Source organism: Leptopilina boulardi, unplaced genomic scaffold, assembly GCF_019393585.1.
Source record: "Leptopilina boulardi isolate dan_hultmark-lab unplaced genomic scaffold, ZJU_Lbou_2.1 LbouV2_208, whole genome shotgun sequence".
Classification (NCBI taxonomy): Eukaryota; Metazoa; Arthropoda; class Insecta; order Hymenoptera; family Figitidae; genus Leptopilina; species Leptopilina boulardi.
Window position 1 is genome coordinate 2,050,455 of NW_026137761.1, and position 19,686 is coordinate 2,070,140.

General features: G+C 31.3%; 1 protein-coding gene and 1 long non-coding RNA gene across 3 annotated transcripts in view; one reads left to right on the top strand and one right to left on the bottom strand.

Moving 5' to 3' along the window:
- Nucleotides 1–54: 54 nt before the first annotated feature.
- LOC127278612 (ionotropic receptor 21a) overlaps nucleotides 55–19,686 on the top strand; it is a 60,869-nt gene continuing 41,237 nt past the window's right edge. The window contains exon 1 of one of the 2 annotated variants that reach the window (XM_051300413.1): nucleotides 55–178. Coding sequence is in view for 1 of the 2 variants with exons in the window: in XM_051300412.1 (XP_051156369.1) it covers nucleotides 14,773–15,267 (495 nt within the window). In the remaining variant the exon portion in view is untranslated. Of the gene's footprint in view, nucleotides 179–14,771; nucleotides 15,268–19,686 lie in introns of those variants that run through there. The other variant, XM_051300412.1, reaches the window with a different exon arrangement.
- LOC127278618 (uncharacterized) lies at nucleotides 7,885–8,997 on the bottom strand. The gene is made up of 2 exons (XR_007842514.1): nucleotides 8,854–8,997; nucleotides 7,885–8,094 (listed from the first exon to the last, which is right to left on the bottom strand). It is a non-coding gene; the product is annotated as an uncharacterized LOC127278618 (long non-coding RNA).

The window sequence follows — 19,686 nt, forward strand, 5'->3', positions numbered from 1 at the left end:
CGATCCCTCCCAGGAAAGGTGGACGAGCAACTCAGGGGTAGATTTCGCGCGGGAGTGGGGCACCTTTAATATCTGTAAGTGAATCTACGTCAGTACAGAGGCACCCTACCACGCTTTAGATGGGGTAACAGAGGGGTAACGACGTTCCGATGTTCCCCAGGGAGCTCTGGCTCTAGTGGTGAGAAAATTTCAAATTGGATTAATGTCCCTGTGATTGATAGTTTTTCTTTTTCAACACCAACATTCACTTCTATTGTGTACTGATTTTTAGTCAATTGTTCATTATGTTACGAGTTTGCGAAATTTACGCTTTTCTTATTCGCACACATCTTAACACAGATGAACTAATAGAGCGTCAGTCCGAGCGCTAAACGAGTTACAGAATTGGGAGGTTCATATATAATAATACAGTCTTTAGAAAAAAAATATCCAAGAAATTCAACTACCTACCATTGGATAGTTGACTGGAAAACCGTTAAAGTAACTACTTTTTTTAGTTAGTTTAAGGTAATGTGACTGTTGTTATTTCACATGCAAATATCCTCTGCAGGTTTTATCCCAAAATATTTGATAGATTGAGCTAAATTTTATGGGGAACTTAAAAATAATTATTTTTGAGTAACTCCATAAAATTTTAGATCAATTTATCAAGGCACTAAAAAAAATTTATTTGATTCACTTTTTTTCACTTGATTACAACTCCTTTATTTTTCCAAAGTTTTAAACATAAATTTAAGTTTAATAAAGAAAATTAAAAAATATCAATTTTTTAAATAATTTATTTATATATTAAGGTTTTGTTTTCAAGCAATAAATTGTCAAAGTTGGAATTTCATTGTCGCTGCGCCGGCAGCAATTCTCTTACGCTAAGACCACCCTGTGTTTCAGCGTAACCGAGTTGTTGCCGGCGTAACGAAAATTTTACAGTTTTTATTAAGGTAGTATTACACTTTAGAAGCAGTAAAAAAAGGGTTCAAACAACAAATTTTTTCTCGTTAATTACTTTATTTAATGAAAAGAAACCTTCTGTACAATATTAAGGACAAATAGTTCTTCAAGGAAAAATAAAAAAAAATTTTTTATTGAATCTTTCTGGTTACCAAAGGGCAGTGAAGTCAAGGTCAAAAAAAATTTTTGTCAATCGCGGGCAAGCTGCAGCCTTTCAGGGGCATCGGATTTAAAAACAAAAAAAAGCGTTTTAAAGCTTAGACACGTGGTTGAGCATTGTGCCTTGCTCGATAAAAAATAATTAAAAATGACAAATTGGGAGCGAATTCAAAAAATTTTGCAAAAAAAAGGGGACAGTTTTTGGACAGTTTTTGGGTCGTAGCTAAAAACCAAAAAGGAATATAATCGGTTTTAGGCATAGGGGAAGGTGGGGGAATTAGAGCTCCTTAAGGACAATGATTAAAAAAACCAACTTATTGTTATAATAAAATATTGTTTTGGTCATTTTTTACTCCTTTTGTTATTTATCTTTAATTATAAGTAATTAGAAATTAAGAACAAAAAAGTAAGTTTGCAAAAAAACTGCATTTTCTCCCATTACCCCACCTGTGGGGTATTGGGAGCTCTCACTTGAAATTCCAATAAAATGATATAATTTTTATTTTCTTTAGATATTTTTCTTATTTTGTCAATAGTTCTCGACAGATAAACATTTTACAAAATATTTAAGACATAAAAAAGACCTATAGCTTCTTTAGTATTAGAATATCCAATAATAACATATTTTATACAATAAAACACAAATATTGATTGTTAGCAATTAAATATGCAACAATATCAAATTTTATAAATGAATCTTGTTTAATTTTCAAGAAAATAAGAAAAGCCATATCGAGGTAACGAATCTCTGCCGGCTGACACAATTCTCCCATTACCCCAAAGAATTTTCACAGGCCACAATTTGAAAAAAAGAAGAAAAACATAAACAAATTTAATTATTACCCCTATTTTTATTCATTTATCTAAATCTACACATATTTATCTCTAATAAAATCAAAAAACATAATTAAATAATAAATTTTTAACCATTTACTTTGATCTCCGGAAATATTTTCCATTTAAGAAGAAAAACTCGAAAACTTGATTTTTCCTTTGTAGTTTCAACAAATCTGTCAGAAATGTGACCGTTTGTCTTCGTATGACATACCTACAGGAAGATTGTTCAAGTTTTCCAAGTTATTTCCACGAAATTCAAAGTCTCTGTGTACTTGAAATTTAAAAGCTCCCATTACCCCACCTTCCCCTAATGCCTGCAGGCTTTAATTACGAAAAAAATAATATTTTTTTCTTTTTTTTTTGGATAAATAGAACCCGAATTATGCTGTCCGCCAGTTTAAAAAACATCGTTTCGAGAAAAACTCGTTTAAAGTTTTTACTCCCAAATGTACAAATTTTTATCAAAGTTTGGCGCTGTATTTTCGCAATTAAACTCTATAAAAAAAAGTTTGCAATAGCCATTTCATATGTGCCAAGAACCGCTCTTTCGAATGGTGCATAAGAAAATTCTGTAAATTTTTAAGTAAACAAATTATACTATATTATATTGGGCTTGAAACATTGCGCCTTAGAAAAATTTCAATAACTTTAATCTTCAGCAGTTTCCCACAAAGCACCGAAAGTTTCCTATAAACCTGTATTAAAGCTGTACATGCCAACTTGGAAAAATTTAGTGGCAAAGCTTAATACAGATTGTGTAAATGTGTAAATGTCCGCACTTGAGTAAACGTTTAGCGTTAAAGTTGCCTAATGATTTAAAATAAATCTTCAGTAAAGGTTTAGCTTCAAAGTTGCCTGAAGATTTAAATTAAATCTTTGGTAAAGGTTTAGCGTAAAAATTGCCTGAAAATTTAAATTAAATCTTCCGTAAAGGTTTATCGTAAAATTTGCTTGAAAATTTAAATTAAATCTTTGTTAAATGTTTAGTTTAAATACAGAGATCTGTTTGAACGATTTTGTTTAATTTAACACAGCTTGTAAGGGAGCATTCACAAATGATGTCACACATTTTTTCAAGATTTTTTACCCCTACCCCCCCTATCATGCTATTTTACTATATTTTCTTAAGGCGGTTCCATAACACCGGCACACAAAACAAAAAAAATTTCGAGTGCGAAGACCGCCACATGGTAGGTTCTCTTCCTTAAGATGTATCTAAAGAGAAAATCCTAGTCCGACCTCGAGTTTGGTTCTTGTTTCATTTTTACAGGCCTGGTGGGGGGGTGTAGTTTGAGAAATTAACATATATGGGAATTTAATTTCTTTTATCAACTGAAAGTGAATGTTTGCTTATTCTAACTGTGGATTTTGATTCAGTGGCTCTAATTACATGAAAATTTAATAAATACACAAATTTAAAAATGGCGGATCCAATATGGCGGACCTAAAATGGTGGATTTTTTGAAAAATTTGCTTGGATTTCCTTGAAACTTGTTACTAGGGGGTTTTTCGGGTCGCTGATTACGAATTTGATATCAAATTTTATAAATTCAATATGGCGGATCCAATATGGCGGACCTAAAATGGTAAATTTTTGAAAAATTTGTTTGGATTTCCTTGAAACTTGTTACTAGGGGGTTTTTGGGGTCGCTGATTACGAATTTGATGTTAGTTTTTCAAAATTCAAAATGGCGGATCTAATATGGCGGACCTAAAATGGTGGATTTTTGAAAAATTTGTTTGGAGTTTCTTGAAACTTGTTACTAGGGGGTTTTTGGGGTCGCTGATTACGAATTTGATGTTAGTTTTTCAAAATTCAAAATGGCGGATCTAATATGGCTGAAAATTTTCGAAAAATTGTTTGGTTTTTGTAAAAAATTGCTATTTTGGGCTGTTTAGGTTGCTGAATAAGATTCTGACACTTCTAAGCAACATAAGTTAAGATTGAAAAAATTTCGCACCTACTACTTTGCTAATTTAAACTATGAAACGAAAATCGCAAATTCGGCCCATTTCAAAAGAAGTCTTTTTAATAAGTCTTAATGTTTTAAACAAATTTAAATTAAATTCGAAATAAGTCGACCGTAACTCCGCATTTCAAATACGCTATTTTTAATGTATTAAAGTTGACATTAAAATCATATTCAGCAACCTAAACAGCCCAAAATAACAATTTTTGACAATAACCAAACAATTTTTCGAAAATTTTCAGCCATATTAGATCCGCCATTTTGAATTTTGAAAAACTAACATCAAATTCGTAATCAGCGACCCCAAAAACCCCCTAGTAACAAGTTTCAAGAAAATCCAAACAAATTTTTCAAAAATCCACCATTTTAGGTCCGCCATATTGGATCTGCCATATTGAATTTATAAAATTTGATATCAAATTCGTAATCAGCGACCCGAAAAACCCCCTAGTAACAAGTTTCAAGGAAATCCAAGCAAATTTTTCAAAAAATCCACCATTTTAGGTCCGCCATATTGGATCCGCCATTTTTAAATTTGTGTATTTATTAAATTTTCATGTAATTAGAGCCACTGAATCAAAATCCACAGTTAGAATAAGCAAACATTCACTTTCAGTTGATAAAAGAAATTAAATTCCCATATATGTTAATTTCTCAAACTACACCCCCCCACCAGGCCTGTAAAAATGAAACAAGAACCAAACTCGAGGTCGGACTAGGATTTTCTCTTTAGATACATCTTAAGGAAGAGAACCTACCATGTGGCGGTCTTCGCACTCGAAATTTTTTTTGTTTTGTGTGCCGGTGTAATAGGTGCAAAAGCCAAAAGTACAAGTGCAACACCAAAAACTAATCGGAAACCGATCGGGGACACAGAAAAAGCCCTATTTCAGCCCGATTAAAACCGGGGACCGACCAGGGCCGCTGTTTTGGTCCCGGTCGGGTTCCCTGTTTCAACCAGGTCAGGGTTAAGAATTTCTGCACGGGCATGATTGCGAAAGAGATAGGTATAGTCTATCTATCTCTCTTGCAGTCATGGGATTTGCATTTGGACTTGGTTTTTGCACCTATTCTGGAACCGCCTTTATAGAAAAAATACATTGTGTCACGTTTGGCAAAGTCCCCCCCTCTTTGTCAGTGCTCGACATCATTTGTGAACGCTGCCTAAGTTTTATTTTAATATATGGAAAATATATATCACTTTCATTTTTAAATATTATTTGTTTCAATGAAAATTGTAATATATTTGATATAAACTTAAAAGTTAGTTTAGAATGGACGCATGTCCAACACCTTGCTTTTATGTATTCTGTAGTTCCCCGCCATATATCAAAAAAAGTTACCATTCCTTGTTAGGTGTCACAATTCAGATGTTCCACTGATTATTTTACATTTATTGTCAACAAGATTTTGACATCACAGAAAAAAACTGAACTCAGAATGAGCCGCCTAGGCGACTCATTTTGATGTGCAACAAAAATGAACCAGGTTGGTCGCGCCACTGTCTATGTCGTTTAGCATTGGCTCATTTTGATTTGCAACAAAAATGAGACTAGGTTTTTTCTGTGATGATTCTTAATATAAAAAATTATTTTTCGAGTATCATCTTTTGGAGATCATTTTAACTTGAAGATTATTCTGAGTGTATTAAATTTACTGTATTTTTAACCGTGTATTCAAAGTGCATGAATTATTTTTCATTTAAACTTATGTATATAATTCTCGCTTATGTCTCATTTTTTTGCTTGTGACTTGACAGAAGTACTGCTCAAAACACGTGTGCAGATTAACTGTTCAGTCACTTACGAGTGACTAGCCAGATTATTTTGTTAAGTAAAACTCGCTCCTAACTCAAAGAATACTGGACATAGACCAGTATTATTGGTATTATTGTTAAGTAAAAGTTCAAGTACATATTTTTTTCTCATGTCTATATTATAAAACTAATAGAATATAATGTATAATAGGTACTCTTCATAAAAATAACTTTTTTGTAGCTCACAATTAGGGAGATGGCCAAAATGAAATCTTAAGACTAAATGTTTCTAGATGAGTAAAGATTAAGTAAAGAATGAATGAATGAATCGACTTGAATATAATGAGTGAGAAGTTGAATCGATGCACGAGTATATACGTCTGCGTGCGTGTGCATCCGCGTGTATGTGACGCGTGTGAGCGACGTTGTTCTCACGCGACGCCACGCGTCCAATAGTAGTCTATAGTACCCCATAACACGTGCCGGTCATATACCCACGAAAACTCATAATTGTCATAACAGCTAAAACTTCTCTGTATTTGTGTTTGAGACCACGTGTGTGAACACTTACACGCTTTTGCACTCAATCACTTCGAATTTATGTAACTAATTGAGTTTCAAGCCTAATTTTCTATATTGTATTCTCACATTCATACATACAGAAGTTACATTTTTTCTGTTTCACATAAAAAACCGCGCATAAATTCATCAATTATTCTAAGTGAGAAAAAATGTATATCCAATTCATTGTAGATTGTTTAAAGTGGACAATTTTTGAACGGTATATTATAACCGAATAATGATCATAGTCACCTCAAAGTTACAATAGTTATATGCGGTTAAGGTTTCCAATAAATAGAAATCCTCGACTATGTAAAATTTATTGAATAGCGCTCTACTCGATATGAACGATATTAATGTATCTCAATCAATTCTTTGTTAAGGATTAAAACAGGGATCATCGTATTACCATTTTTTAATTCGGTTCACGTCTGCTAAAAAATAAGTAATTGAATATACACGCCACGTGCCGCATATATATTGGTACTGGTAGGACAGTACTGATTTGATATTGCCTATATTTCTGCAGAGGTCCATGTTGGTACTCGCGTAGAATAATACTCTACTGCGTTTCCATGTGTATATATTATCAATGTATTCTATATTGAAAATTATATTTTTGACTCTACTTGTTATTTACACTTCACTCAATTTTTTTTATTTATACGCTTGTCTCTATAACTTAAAAGTAAGTGATTTTCACTCAAAAATAAGTGAAGTTTAACTTATTTTTAAGTGCATGTACACTTATTTTTCTATACGGGAAAGACTTTTGAAAAATTCTAAGTGAAATTTTACTTATTCAAATTTAGAGTTATTTCTTTTAAAAACTTTTATATAGACTTTAGTAACAACTATTACAAAAGCGAAAAAATTTTCGTAAAAGCAGAGGGTTTTGTATTCAGAGCAATAAAAAAGCACTTAATTACGCGAAATTAAAGTACGAATTCAAATTGAAGCTTCAGTGTAGCAACATTTTAAAACGAAATTGAAAATAATTGTTTTACAAAACCTGAAAAAATATTTCGAATTTCTTTTTGAAACTAATTTTTTTCGTTTTTTTTCTAAAAAAAAGTTAGATATTATTGACAATTATTAATACTCTTCAATTTTGATGAAATTTTGATGGAATTTTTAAGAATAATACCCGTGCAGAAATTGACACTTTTCATCCCGATTACCGACCTGGCCCCGATCCGATTTCCTGTTCTGGCCCCGGGTTAGTAAATTCCTATGGGACCGACCAGGGCCAGGCCTGGTTGCCATATTAAAATTTTTTAAAAACTAGTGAAAATACATTTATAGCATTTTATGACATTTTTTACTCTCTAAATCTGAATTAGTAAAAATGTTTACTAATTATTAGTAACTTTTACTAATAATTTTTACAATTAGTAAAATTTAACTAATTCTAAAGCAAAAACTGAGTTTTAAATTTTACTAATTGTTGGTAAAAGTTACTAATAATTAGTAAAATTTTACTAATTCATAAGCAAAAAGTGAGTCACTAATTTAAATTAGTAAACATTTTTACTAATTCAGTTTTAGAGAGTAAACGAAACAATTATTCAAATAATTTTTTCAACTTTTATTTCATTTTCATTTTATAAGGTGTTTTTTTAAATGCAGATTCATAAAATAAAATAATATTGATAAATTTTATTGTTTTATTTATTAATTAGACAAAAATAATTATAATTTATTGAAAATTACAATTACTATAAGAACGGGCAAATTACCATGGCCCTGGTCGGGTTCCCTGATTTATTTCGATCGGTCCCTGATCAGGTTGCCAGATCTGGCCCCGGTCGTGCCTGGTCTGGGCCCGACCAGGGTCCGGTCAAATTTTCTGCACTGGTATACCTATTGAAAAGTGAATAAATAATAAGTCAAGGAACAACAAAACAAACACCTTTCCGGTCTACTATACCATCAAGCATCCAATTTTCTCTATATAATAAGTGCTTGAAGTGAAAATTTGTTTTTAAAATAAGTCGCACGGAGAAAACTGGAGGGATAGACCAAACATTTAGTGATCAGCCATTTATATTTGAGGGAAAACTATAAGACCTCCCTCTATATGTTTCAGCAAACCATTCATTTTTTATCCCTCCAGTTTTCTCCGTGCGGATTTGGCTGAATTTATAGTTTAAAAAGATGAAAGGATTCTATGCACTTTTATGAGAACGTTTATAAAAAAAATGTGTGCACACAAAAGAGAATTTATCACTAAACTAATTTATTTAATGTCTAAAGAAGAACCACAGATATCAGTACGTTTCTATGAAAGTGAAATATTTATACTTATGTGTAAATTTGACATTATATGAACCGATATGATCCGACCTGCAAAGCAAGACTATAGTCTTGCTTTGCAGGTCGGATAAAATAGTAACTTTAACTTTGCAGCTCGATTTGAATGAATGTAGTGCTTGCGTCGCAGTGTTTTATGTAGAATATATAGTGTGCGCATTTCTGATAAATTTTTAGGGGAAATAATCGGGGAATGGTGATGCCGATGAGGTAATGATTGCCGCGTGCCGATCACGTGGCTTATATGCGTTCAAACATTGTAACCCTGGTATACGCGAAGTGTTCACATTCAAACAAAATAAGCCTCACCTAATTGCAATGGCTGTTCCATTAGAGATTAGACTTCAAAGAAGTTCACTTCGAACGTCCGTCAGGTTCATTCGCTCACTACCTCTCTCGTTTAATTAACTCGCCTTGTATGTAACGAATGATCAAGTTACCGATTTCGATTAAAACTCCATCGTTCTACACATGTTTCATGTTTAACTTGTACAAAAGTTCTTCTTATTCTTCTTCTTTTGTATATTATATACATAGTTCATTATTATGCAAATCTTTATACTATACTATTATAAGTTAATATTTAACAATAACTCATTAACATTTAATTAAAATTTTTTTCAAACTAATTATTAACGAATGGTTTCATAAGTTATTGATGTTTAACACAATTATAAGAATTATTATTATAGTACAAATATAAAATAATTATTTCAACTTATATGTGTGACCTGAACAGTTAAGAGGGACCTTGGGTTAAAAAATGATTTTGTTAGCAGTTTGTTTAATTAAAAAGAGCAATTTTTTCTAACAGAATTACTAAAAAAGTGAAATGCCTACTATTTTTTTTGACCTTTTAATTCCAGGTCTCATATAAATATTTACCAAAACCTAAAGTTTTAATTAATAATAGGTTGAGATACAAACGCACGTTTTTAATTGTGACATTTTACAAGTGGTACAAAAGATTACAGAATTTTTTATTAAAATTATTGAATAGATCGATTTAGAAAAAAATGTGAACGTGACTTTTTGAAAAGCATAAGAGATTATTGTAATAATATTCTCTGTAACAATATTGATATTTTTACAGAATGAATTTGTTTGCAGCGCGTTTTCAAAAATTTTTATTTTTACTTTTCTAATAAAATTCAAAATTTTAAATTTAAAACCTCATAGCTGAACAGCAGTAAAATAATGTACCAGTCGAGTGCGGACTCTGACAATATCACATTAAGTATTTAAATTTAAACAACCATAAAATAAATATGACAAAAATTTATAAAATTATTAAAGTAATAAAACAATTAATTATATTATTGTTAAATTTTAATAATTGAGTAGATTTTTCTTTATAATCAAACAATTTTAATTTATATTATTTGAAAAGTTAATTTTATTAATTTAAAAAAAATCCTTTTCAGTTACGAAAAGTGCGATTAAATCAAAATAAAAGAAATCAAATATAAAGACTGAAATAACAAAAGATCAGAGAAGAATTGTTATTTATAACTAAAGAGAAGAAAGAGGTTGAAAATATTTTTATTTCAATAACTTTGAAAAATAAATGATATATTTGTCACGTGCACAAAATAATCATTTAGATTGTTTGCACACTTAGTTGAAAGATATTTAGACAAGTTTCAGGTTTTACATATATGTAAAATTTGTAGATACTGTTTTATTGGTAAGTATGTGTGTGTGTGTGGATCTATATATGTGACGCTCCACAAGAGAAAGGACCTATGTCGGAAATAATATTAGGCTTAGTTTTCATGTACGGTGCACGGAAAACTGAGCCTAATGTTATTTCGGGGATAGGTCCCTTCTCTCGTGGAGCGTCACATATATATGTATATACGTATAAAAGGAATAGCTGATGATGAATATAACCACAAGGACGATGTTAATCCTTTGGTGTGTCAAATGCGTGGGAATCGCTTCAACTCCGGCCTCACACGCGACCAAAGTGCGTCCAGTGGGGTAACAGAGCGAGGGAGGGGTTAAGGGTCAGGAATTTCAGGATAAAGAAAAAAAGGACTCAACCTTTTCCCAATTTTTCGAAGGCGTTATTTTATAATCTTCACAAAAAGAAAATTATTCTCAGAAACATTCTGAAAAGAGAAAGCAAAATAAAAAATGCGAAATAATACACTTATTAAAAATATCAAGTTGAATAATATGAATATTAAATATTAAAATAATTTTAAATTTTTCTTTGTGCATTATTTAACAATATTTTAAATACTGGATTTTTTCCAAAGTTATTTTTAACTGTTTTTAAATCTGGAGACGTTAATATAATATCGAATTATATCAACCAATATATGTTATTATTAACTTTGCCAAAGTCTTCAAAAAATCAACCATAATCACTCTGTAAATCTGAATTAGTAGTTTTCTACTAATGAAAGAGTGCGTAGTCACTATTCGTTTACCAATTGAATTAGTAACAATTTTGACTAATTTTTAGTAAAAAACTACTATAATTGCTAGTAGAAAACTACAGATTTAGAGAGCAGATCTTGCTTTTAATATACTGTTAAAAGAAATTTATTATTAAACAAATCATTTATCCATAAAAGTATTTTATTTTAAACATAAACGTTCTATATTTTTTATTTCGTTCCGTATAAATTTCTTACAGAATCATTTTTTTTTAATTACAGGTCGCAACGACTTTATTTGAAATATAATGGTGTCATCCTAGTACCTAATAGTAATATTATTATTTGATGATGAAATTTGTGAGAGTATCGTGTATTTTTCATTTTTAAGAAAAAAATGTTCAAAATTTTCAATGTATAATCGGGGCATGCATCCCTATATAAGACATCTGTAGGATATCTTAAATATCTGGGCGACGTTAGGGGTACAGTGATTTCTGAAACCAATCGGCTTAAATACTTCGTTCTTCTTTATGATCTTCATTAGTGAAGAATTTCAATTTAACGCTACTTGCATCACTGGCCACTACGTCAAAAAAATTTTTAGCATTTAAAATAAAACTTCATGTGATCCTTCTTAACCTTTAATGGGCAGCATACCTTTCAATTGTTCCTCAAATACCATCGCATGTATTTTTTTCATTGATAGTTGCAAAAAGAGGTCCTCAATGTTAATTACTAAGAGTGGTTGGTATGGTATGTTAAATTAATGATTATTTCAATATTATTATTAAATAATAATATAATTATTACAGCAATTAATTACTCAAATTCCAGGATTTTAAATTTTTTTTAGGAAATTACTCTGATTTTTAACAACGAAGTGGTGTTCTTGCAATTTTTTTGCCTTTATCTATTCTCAATTTACGGTGGAAATAAAATTTTCAAGATGAAAAGAAAGTTTAGCTTGCCTAATTTGAAATAAATTCAGTCTATATGTATATAATATTATATAGGTACTTTAAATATAAATTAAATAAAAAATTAATTTTCTTCAAAGTTAAAAATATGGGATTTCCAAAAAGTCAATGTTGTTTTACATTTCAAATAATATTATTGATTTTTCCAAGCTTAAAGATTTGATATTTAAATTTTATTTTTTTTAAATAAATACAAAAACAACAAATTTTAAATTGTTTATATATACTTCCTTGCATTAAATCCGTTTGAATCTTCACTGAGATTAACCACAGATTTAGTGATTAATCTACTTTTGGTAGAGTGAAGTTTTAAATTTTTACACTTTCTTTGAGGCATTTTGGTACTATAAAATTATTACAAAATAAGTACTTTAAACAATATTTTAATTTTCGAGAGTTTTGTAGTCTGCATACACTTAGGTTTCTTACTGATAAGTGGTAACTAGGAGCAATTGGAGGTAAAAATGTTTGCTTTCATTTTCAAGAAATAATCCACAGATGACGCCACAGATCTGACACCTGAAACAAAATTACAATTAAACATGCCTTACCTACATACGGTTACCGTCAAGCACACCCTGTGAAAAAATATATTTGTCTCAGAGCTAAATAAAATGTTATTTGTGCCAAACAAAATTTATTACTTCCCTCCTTCAAAAGGAATCATTGTATAAAAAAAACAGAACGAAGCACACCTTAAACTATGTCATTTCCCGCGTCGGTTTAAAAAGCCCCTATTTAATGTCTTTTTTAAATTATACCTACATATCAGGTTGCCTATCTTACAGTAGGGAGAGCGTAGTGAGACTTTTTAACATTTGCTTTTTTATCTGGCCCCAAGCTTCTTCAAAGATACAAGTTCAACACACAGATTAAGGGAACATTTACACTTTCTGCCGAAAAAATTAGTTTTCCTTATTTTCGTTGGAAGGTATAAATGCAATGATTGGTCGTGTAATAATTAGCTATTATCACCTATAGCCATAATTAATACAAAGTAATAATTTTCGGATCGCCCCCCCCAAATTTAGCTCCTGGATCCGCCACCAACTTTCTTATATAACAATTATAAAATCATTATGATAATGTAATTTTATCATTCAAAAAATTGATAAAATCCAAAAATAAATAAATAATAGAAACAAGAACTTCTTCTTTAAGGGTTATGGTCAAAAAGACTAAAAAATGTATGTCTTTTTATAATTTTTTTTCATATATCTAATAAATAAATTATTTTATTTGAGCACGTCTTTGAGACGTCGTAAGAATGTTCTACGTCTTCTTCTTTAAGATGTCTCAAAGACGTCTTTTGTTTCAAATTTTGAGAATAAAAAAATTTTCATAAATAGAAGATGTTATTTTCTAAGTTCAACTTGGACTTAGAAACTGCTGAAGATAAAAGTTATTGAAATTTTTTTAAGTTAAATTCATTTCATTAAAAAGTTAGATTACTGTATTTCAACTTAGAAAATATGTATTGTGAAAGAAATTTCTATTTAAGAAGATCTTAAGGGATGTGAAAAGGACGTCTTTTAGACGTTTTTTGGACATCTTTATTGGACCAGACATAGAATCTCTTATAGACGTCTTTTGGTTGTCTTTAAGATGTCTCCGAGACTTTACTATCATTGTCCCCGGATGTCCGCGAACAAGATGAGATGTATTTTAGACGTTTTTAAGACGTCCCTTTGCCCACTGGGATAAAATGAGTAAGTTATAGAATTTTCGTTAATAAATACTAAAAATTAAGCCAACAGTAACAACAATCTCGTGATTGAACGAAGGGTTTTTAAAAAATTGAAATTTGAATTTTTGACAGAGTTTTTTGTCACAAATTACGATTTTTGGGATTATTTAGACCATGTAAAATCGGTTGTAATGAACAGAAAAAAAATCCTTCGTTCAATCACTATTCAATATTATGTAGAAGAAGTGTTTTGAGAAAACAGCGTTTAAAGTTGAATATTATAAAGGTCGGATTTTCTTTTTTATTTCATCGGATTCATTTGAAAATATTTACTCTGGGGTTTGTGGCGACGCTGATTACGGATCTGGTGTCAGTTTTACAAAATTAAAAATGGCACTGGGTGCCGGTCGAAACAAAATAAAGCGTTTTCGAAAGTTCTCTCTCTTCGCTGGAGTTTTACTAAAATTATTTTAAAACTTTAGGAAAATATTCTTCATATGTTATCCTATCAAGTAAATTTTTTTTACCCATGTAACCCCTTAAGAATCATTAAAAAAGTATGGAAAGAAAATAGTAGAAATTGTAAAAGAAGTACAATTTTAAAAATTAAAATTTTTTTAAGACTTCAATTTCTAAACTGGTCAAAAATTAAAATTTTTTTTTTTTGAACACCTTGTATGATTTTAAGACATAATTTAAACTTAAGTTGGTCAAAATGGGGGGTGGTGCCTCTCCTTAATCAAAAACATTTTTTAATTTATTGATTTTGATATTAAAACATATTATTATTTACAGTGTATTTAACGCTCTCAGTTTTCTGACAACTTTCAGTCAGTAAAAGTTAAACAAATAATAATATAGAAAGACTAGAAGTATGTATACTAGTTTAGAGAGTGTAATTTAAACTTACTCGCATTGTATCACATATTTTTCTTAACTTTAAGTATAGTTATTTAATTTAGAGAAATTCTTTGAATTTTATCGAATTGAAATTAGGGCACAATGAATCATAGTGATATACACATCAGTGACTTTATTAAGAATTAATGATCAATAAATATGAAATGATTTCGTCGGTTTGATCTATATTTATAAAGCAATCAAACTAAGAACATCGATTCTTACTACAACGTTTTCAATTTACTTTTAGTCTTTTTAAACAGTGAAAGGAATGATGAAACTGACAATCCTATTGCTTTTATTTGTCAAATCTTTTTCCATGAGTACAATTTTTCAATTGCAAAATTACAACGAAACAAATGAACTTGAGAATGAAATGACAAGTCTCATAAAATTATTGCTGCATATAAAAAATAATTACTTCGAGGATCGTCCCATCTTTGTAAAATATGATTCTAATATCGAAAAACATCACCCTGTAGATTTTAAGCGTTTTTCAAAAGAGTTTTCAGCTTCCTTTGTTCAGGAACAAGTCGATCCATCGTCACCGAAAAAATTACAGCGTTTAAAACATGTTAACTGTAATTATATTATTTTTATGGAAAAATTAAATTCAGTGAAATATTTCATTGAGCCCAACTCGAAGAGTAAGATTGTTTTAATTACCATTGATACATCTTGGACTGTCAAGGATTTTCTGAAAAGCCATTTGTCGAGATTTTATGCGAATCTTTTAATCTTAACTCACTCCTTAAGTCGACGAGCCGATGTAAGTACTTCTTTTTTCATTACATGAAATGGGAGGACCATCTCTTCTGTTCAATCATATTATTTTTTATTTGTATTATTTTCTTTTTATTAGTTGTAAAATTCAGGGAGTCTATCAAAAAATATACAAAATATACAAAATAAAATAATAAGTAACAAAAGATTAACAAGAAAGTAAAATAAAATATAAATTATCAAAAGGTATCTTACCAAAAAATTAATAAGTCACATGTAAAGAAACATTGATATTTAACCCTGACAATGGACTAGAGTCTGGAGTCCGTTTGTAAAGCAAAAAAAGAAATTAGTTTAAAAATAAATAGATATAAATTAAAAGTAATAAGAACAAAAATGATAACAAACAAGATAATAAAATAAAATAAAAATAATAAAAAATGTAGTGAAATTATTAAATATATAAAATGAAAAAATAATAATACAAAATAATTAAATATAAAAATTAAATGAAACTTTTAGAAACAATAAACTTAGAAAGTAGTAAGTAGTGAGATAGAATGAAATAACATACCATAATAAATAAATAAATAATAATAAATAAATAAACAGTAATGGCAAACCAGTACTCGGTCAGTATTAAATCAATAATGAATGCCAGTATCCAGAAAAATTATGAAAGTTGTACCTCCATGAAGTTGGCGTTGACGCTCAGCGCCGAAAATTATTTTTCACAGGAACAAAAATGTCATATTATTTTTTTTAAAAAGATTTTCAGTCCAAATATGTAATGCCTTAAGAAATACTTTTTAAGCTATTATGTGAACCCAAAACTTTTTTAAAAATGATTCGTTATTTTTGGTCCCGTGAAAAATAATTTTCGACGTTGAGCGTCGACGCCAACTTCATAGACGTAAAAATTGTGTATTTTTGTTGGTTAGAAATTAAATTTACATACATATTTTTTTTAAATTATTTTAATACTTCTTTTCCATTACTGTAATGCGTTCGTTAATGGAATTATGAAATTTAAATTTAATATTAAAACTTTTTAATAAAAAAAATACATAATTAATGAAGTTCTCAAATTATTTTTCTTACACTAAAAATATATTTGAATCAAATAAACTCTATTTTAACCAATAATTTCATTCAATTTCGGTAATTTAAACAAATACAAATAAATGTATATTTTATAATATTTGAAGAAATTATTTGAATAATAAAATAAAGAGTAAAATGTTAATATAAAAAAATAACAATTTAAAAGTTATTAGGTATAATAATTTATTATTATTAATAGTTAATGGTATTAGTCGGTTCTTCGATCCAGCTGTTCAATTAATGTAAAAAGCAAAAAGAACCCTGAATTTTGAATATCTACCAGTGCTGGTTTATTACTGGTTACTATAATTATTACCAAATTATTACTAATACCAGTACTAATAAACGTTATCATTCCAAACATATGCCAGTATTGGTTCAATATTGGCGGTCACTACTTTGCCAGTAATTGCGTGTTTGTTAACAAATTGTTCCGGATAATTATTAAGTTTTAAATCTAGTTTAATTAAATTAATGTTTTTATTATGAAATTTTTTATCAAAACGATATCTACAAGATTTTTAATAATTGCGATTTTGTGTTGTATAGCACACCCGCCACTTTGATGTGGCAACATCGCAGGATGGTAACATTAGTTAGAGAGAGACAGTAGTCCACAGTAGTCAAAGCGAGACTTATAGCGACGTTGTCAAACCTCCTACTCCTTCCAATCGCTGCTAGTGTGGGGTATACGTGTACGAGTGTATTTGTAGAAGTAGGTACAGTATGGGCTGAGAGTATAGGGAGTTGAGGGCGAAAGTATAGTGCGGGAAGTAGTAATGCGAGCTACAAACTTTTGACTCCGATTAATACCGATGTGATACCTTAAGAGTGCTGTAAGAAGCTTCCTCTGAAAATTTCTTGGTAAGGCATTTTAATATTACCTTCTCGTCCGCGGAGTATGGGTTGTTGTTGTTTTGTAAGCTGAAGGACCACCAATATTTTAGCGATGAATTGTACTGTTTAATTGAGCTGTCGGTGAGCGAGGCAGTCATGACTGCGATTATTTCCTCCTCCAGTCCCTTTTCCTGCAAGGTTTTCCGGAAACAATTCCGCACACCAGGGAAAGGCTGGCCGAGAGTGGGTGAGTCCGTGTTCTGCAAGGTGAAAGAAGAAGATTAGATCCAGGAGAAAATGTTATCGTGTTTGAGACGAGGAGTTTTTGAAAAATTGGAAACCAGGGTTGTACCGACCATTCAGGGACTACTATTACCCCGGTAGAGCCTTCGTCCCTGATTTTTTTAAAAATTTTATTGATTAGGGAGAATGGAGGGAACGCGTACCAAAATTCGTCTCTCCAATTGACTGTCATGGCATTAATTGCGTAAGCTTCCGGGTCTCTTTCCCATGAGCAATATTTGGAACATTTCGCGTTGATTCGTGACGCGAATAAATCGATGGAAGGAATCCCGAATTTTTTGATGATTTTTTGAAAGGCGTAATCGCTTAGTTCCCATTCGGTGTCTAAATTGAAAATCCTAGAACCCTCGTCTGCTGGGTTTTCCTTTGAAGCCACATATTCTGCGAATATCTAGATGTCCCTGTCTATACACCATTCCCAAATAAGCTTCGCAGTCTCATTTAAGTAATGGTGTTTGGTGCCTCCCATTTTATTAATGTAGGCCAAAGCAGTGACATTGTCTATTCGAAGCAATATTTGTTTGTTAACTTTGTTGGTCGCGAAACATTTTAGGGCTAAAAAGGCTGCTTTTAATTCCAAAAAATTTATAGGCATATCGCGTTCCGAATTGTTCCAGAGGCCGTTTGCGCTCAATTCGCCACATGTTGCTCCCCAACCGATGCCGGACGCGTCGGAAAAAATCTCTAAATCGAATGAGAAAGATCGGATTTTGTTTTTTGCTACGAGGATGTGAGAGTGCCACCATTCTACTTCTCTCATTGCACCTGCTGATAAATAAATAATTTTATTTAAATTATTCGTGTGCGTTCTAAGGGCTTCGAGTTTAATCTTTTCGAGCTCTTTGTAAAAAAGCCATCCGTACGCGATTGCGGGGCATGCGGCTACCAATACTCCGATTAATTCGATTAAATTCTGTAATTTAATTTTTTTGTTTTTCAAGATAGTATGTAGAGTATTATTGATTTTAACTCTCTTGTCGTGTGGGAGCTTTATCGTCATGTCGTTCGAGTCTACGATCATGCCGAGGAATCTACAAGAATTGCTAGGAATTAGTTCACTCTTTTCCCAGTTAATTAGAAATCCTAGATACTGGAGGATCTCAATGGCTGTTTCGACATTGGCCAGGCACTCTTTGTAAGTGCGGCCGAAGATTAGGAAGTCGTCCAAATAGACGACTAGTTTGATGCCTTTCTTTCTTAACCAATTAGCGACCGGCTTGGCTATTTTGGTAAAGGTGAATGGAGCTGACGATAACCCGAATGGTAATGCTCTAAACTGGTACAATTGAGATCTATATGAGAATCTAAGGTATTTTTTGTCGCTTTCAGCCATTGGGACTAAAAGAAAAGCGTCTTTTAAATCCAGCCTACACATAAAATTCCCTTTGTCGAGTAAATTGATTGCTGTTCGCAAATCTTCGATTTTAAAATGCTCTTTTTTGATAAATTCGTTAAACTTTTTTAAATTTAATATAAATCTAAGAGAGCCGTCTGATTTGGAGGTAAGGAAAAAGGATGATAAAAATTGTCCTTCCGTGAATTTGCATTTTTCGATAGCTTTAGCGAGTAGCAATTTACCGATTGCTAAATCTAAATCCTTGCTAGGTAAAATAGGGGAAGGTTCATTTATTTGAAATACTTCATGTTCAAGGTTAATTACATAACCTTGTACTGCTGTGAGGGTAAATCGATCCTGTGTGATCGTTTCCCAATTTTTTGCGAAGTATTTTAACCTAGCGGCTGTACTTACCCCGCCTGGCGGCGACTCTGATGAGGTTGTGACTGGACGTAGCTCTTCTTCGCCGGGTACGGTCTCTGCCTGTAGTTGCCTCTGTAGGTGGTTGTCCTCGAAGAACTGCTGTTCCGGTAGCTCCCCGTCCCACCTCTTTTTTGGCGGTGGAGCTGCGCCAGTTTAAAGCGTTGTTATTAGTTTTAGGCAAAGTCTTGTTTTTCGGCTTCAGGTCCTTTGACACCTTCTCCATGGCCTTTGAACTTTCGATTACCGATTTGAGGTTATCCCCGAATAAGTAGGTCGTGGGCTCTACTTTCTTGAGTGTTTTTTGAATTCTGTCATCGTATTTGCCTAGGATGAATGATTTTCTAGCCTGAGTAAGCGAGAAAAAAAGGTGACCCAGGACTTTGACCGAATTTGATAGGTTAGACAGGATTAATTCTCTCTCAAGTGGCACGACTTTGTCGTGTAAGATGCTATCGAGCACCA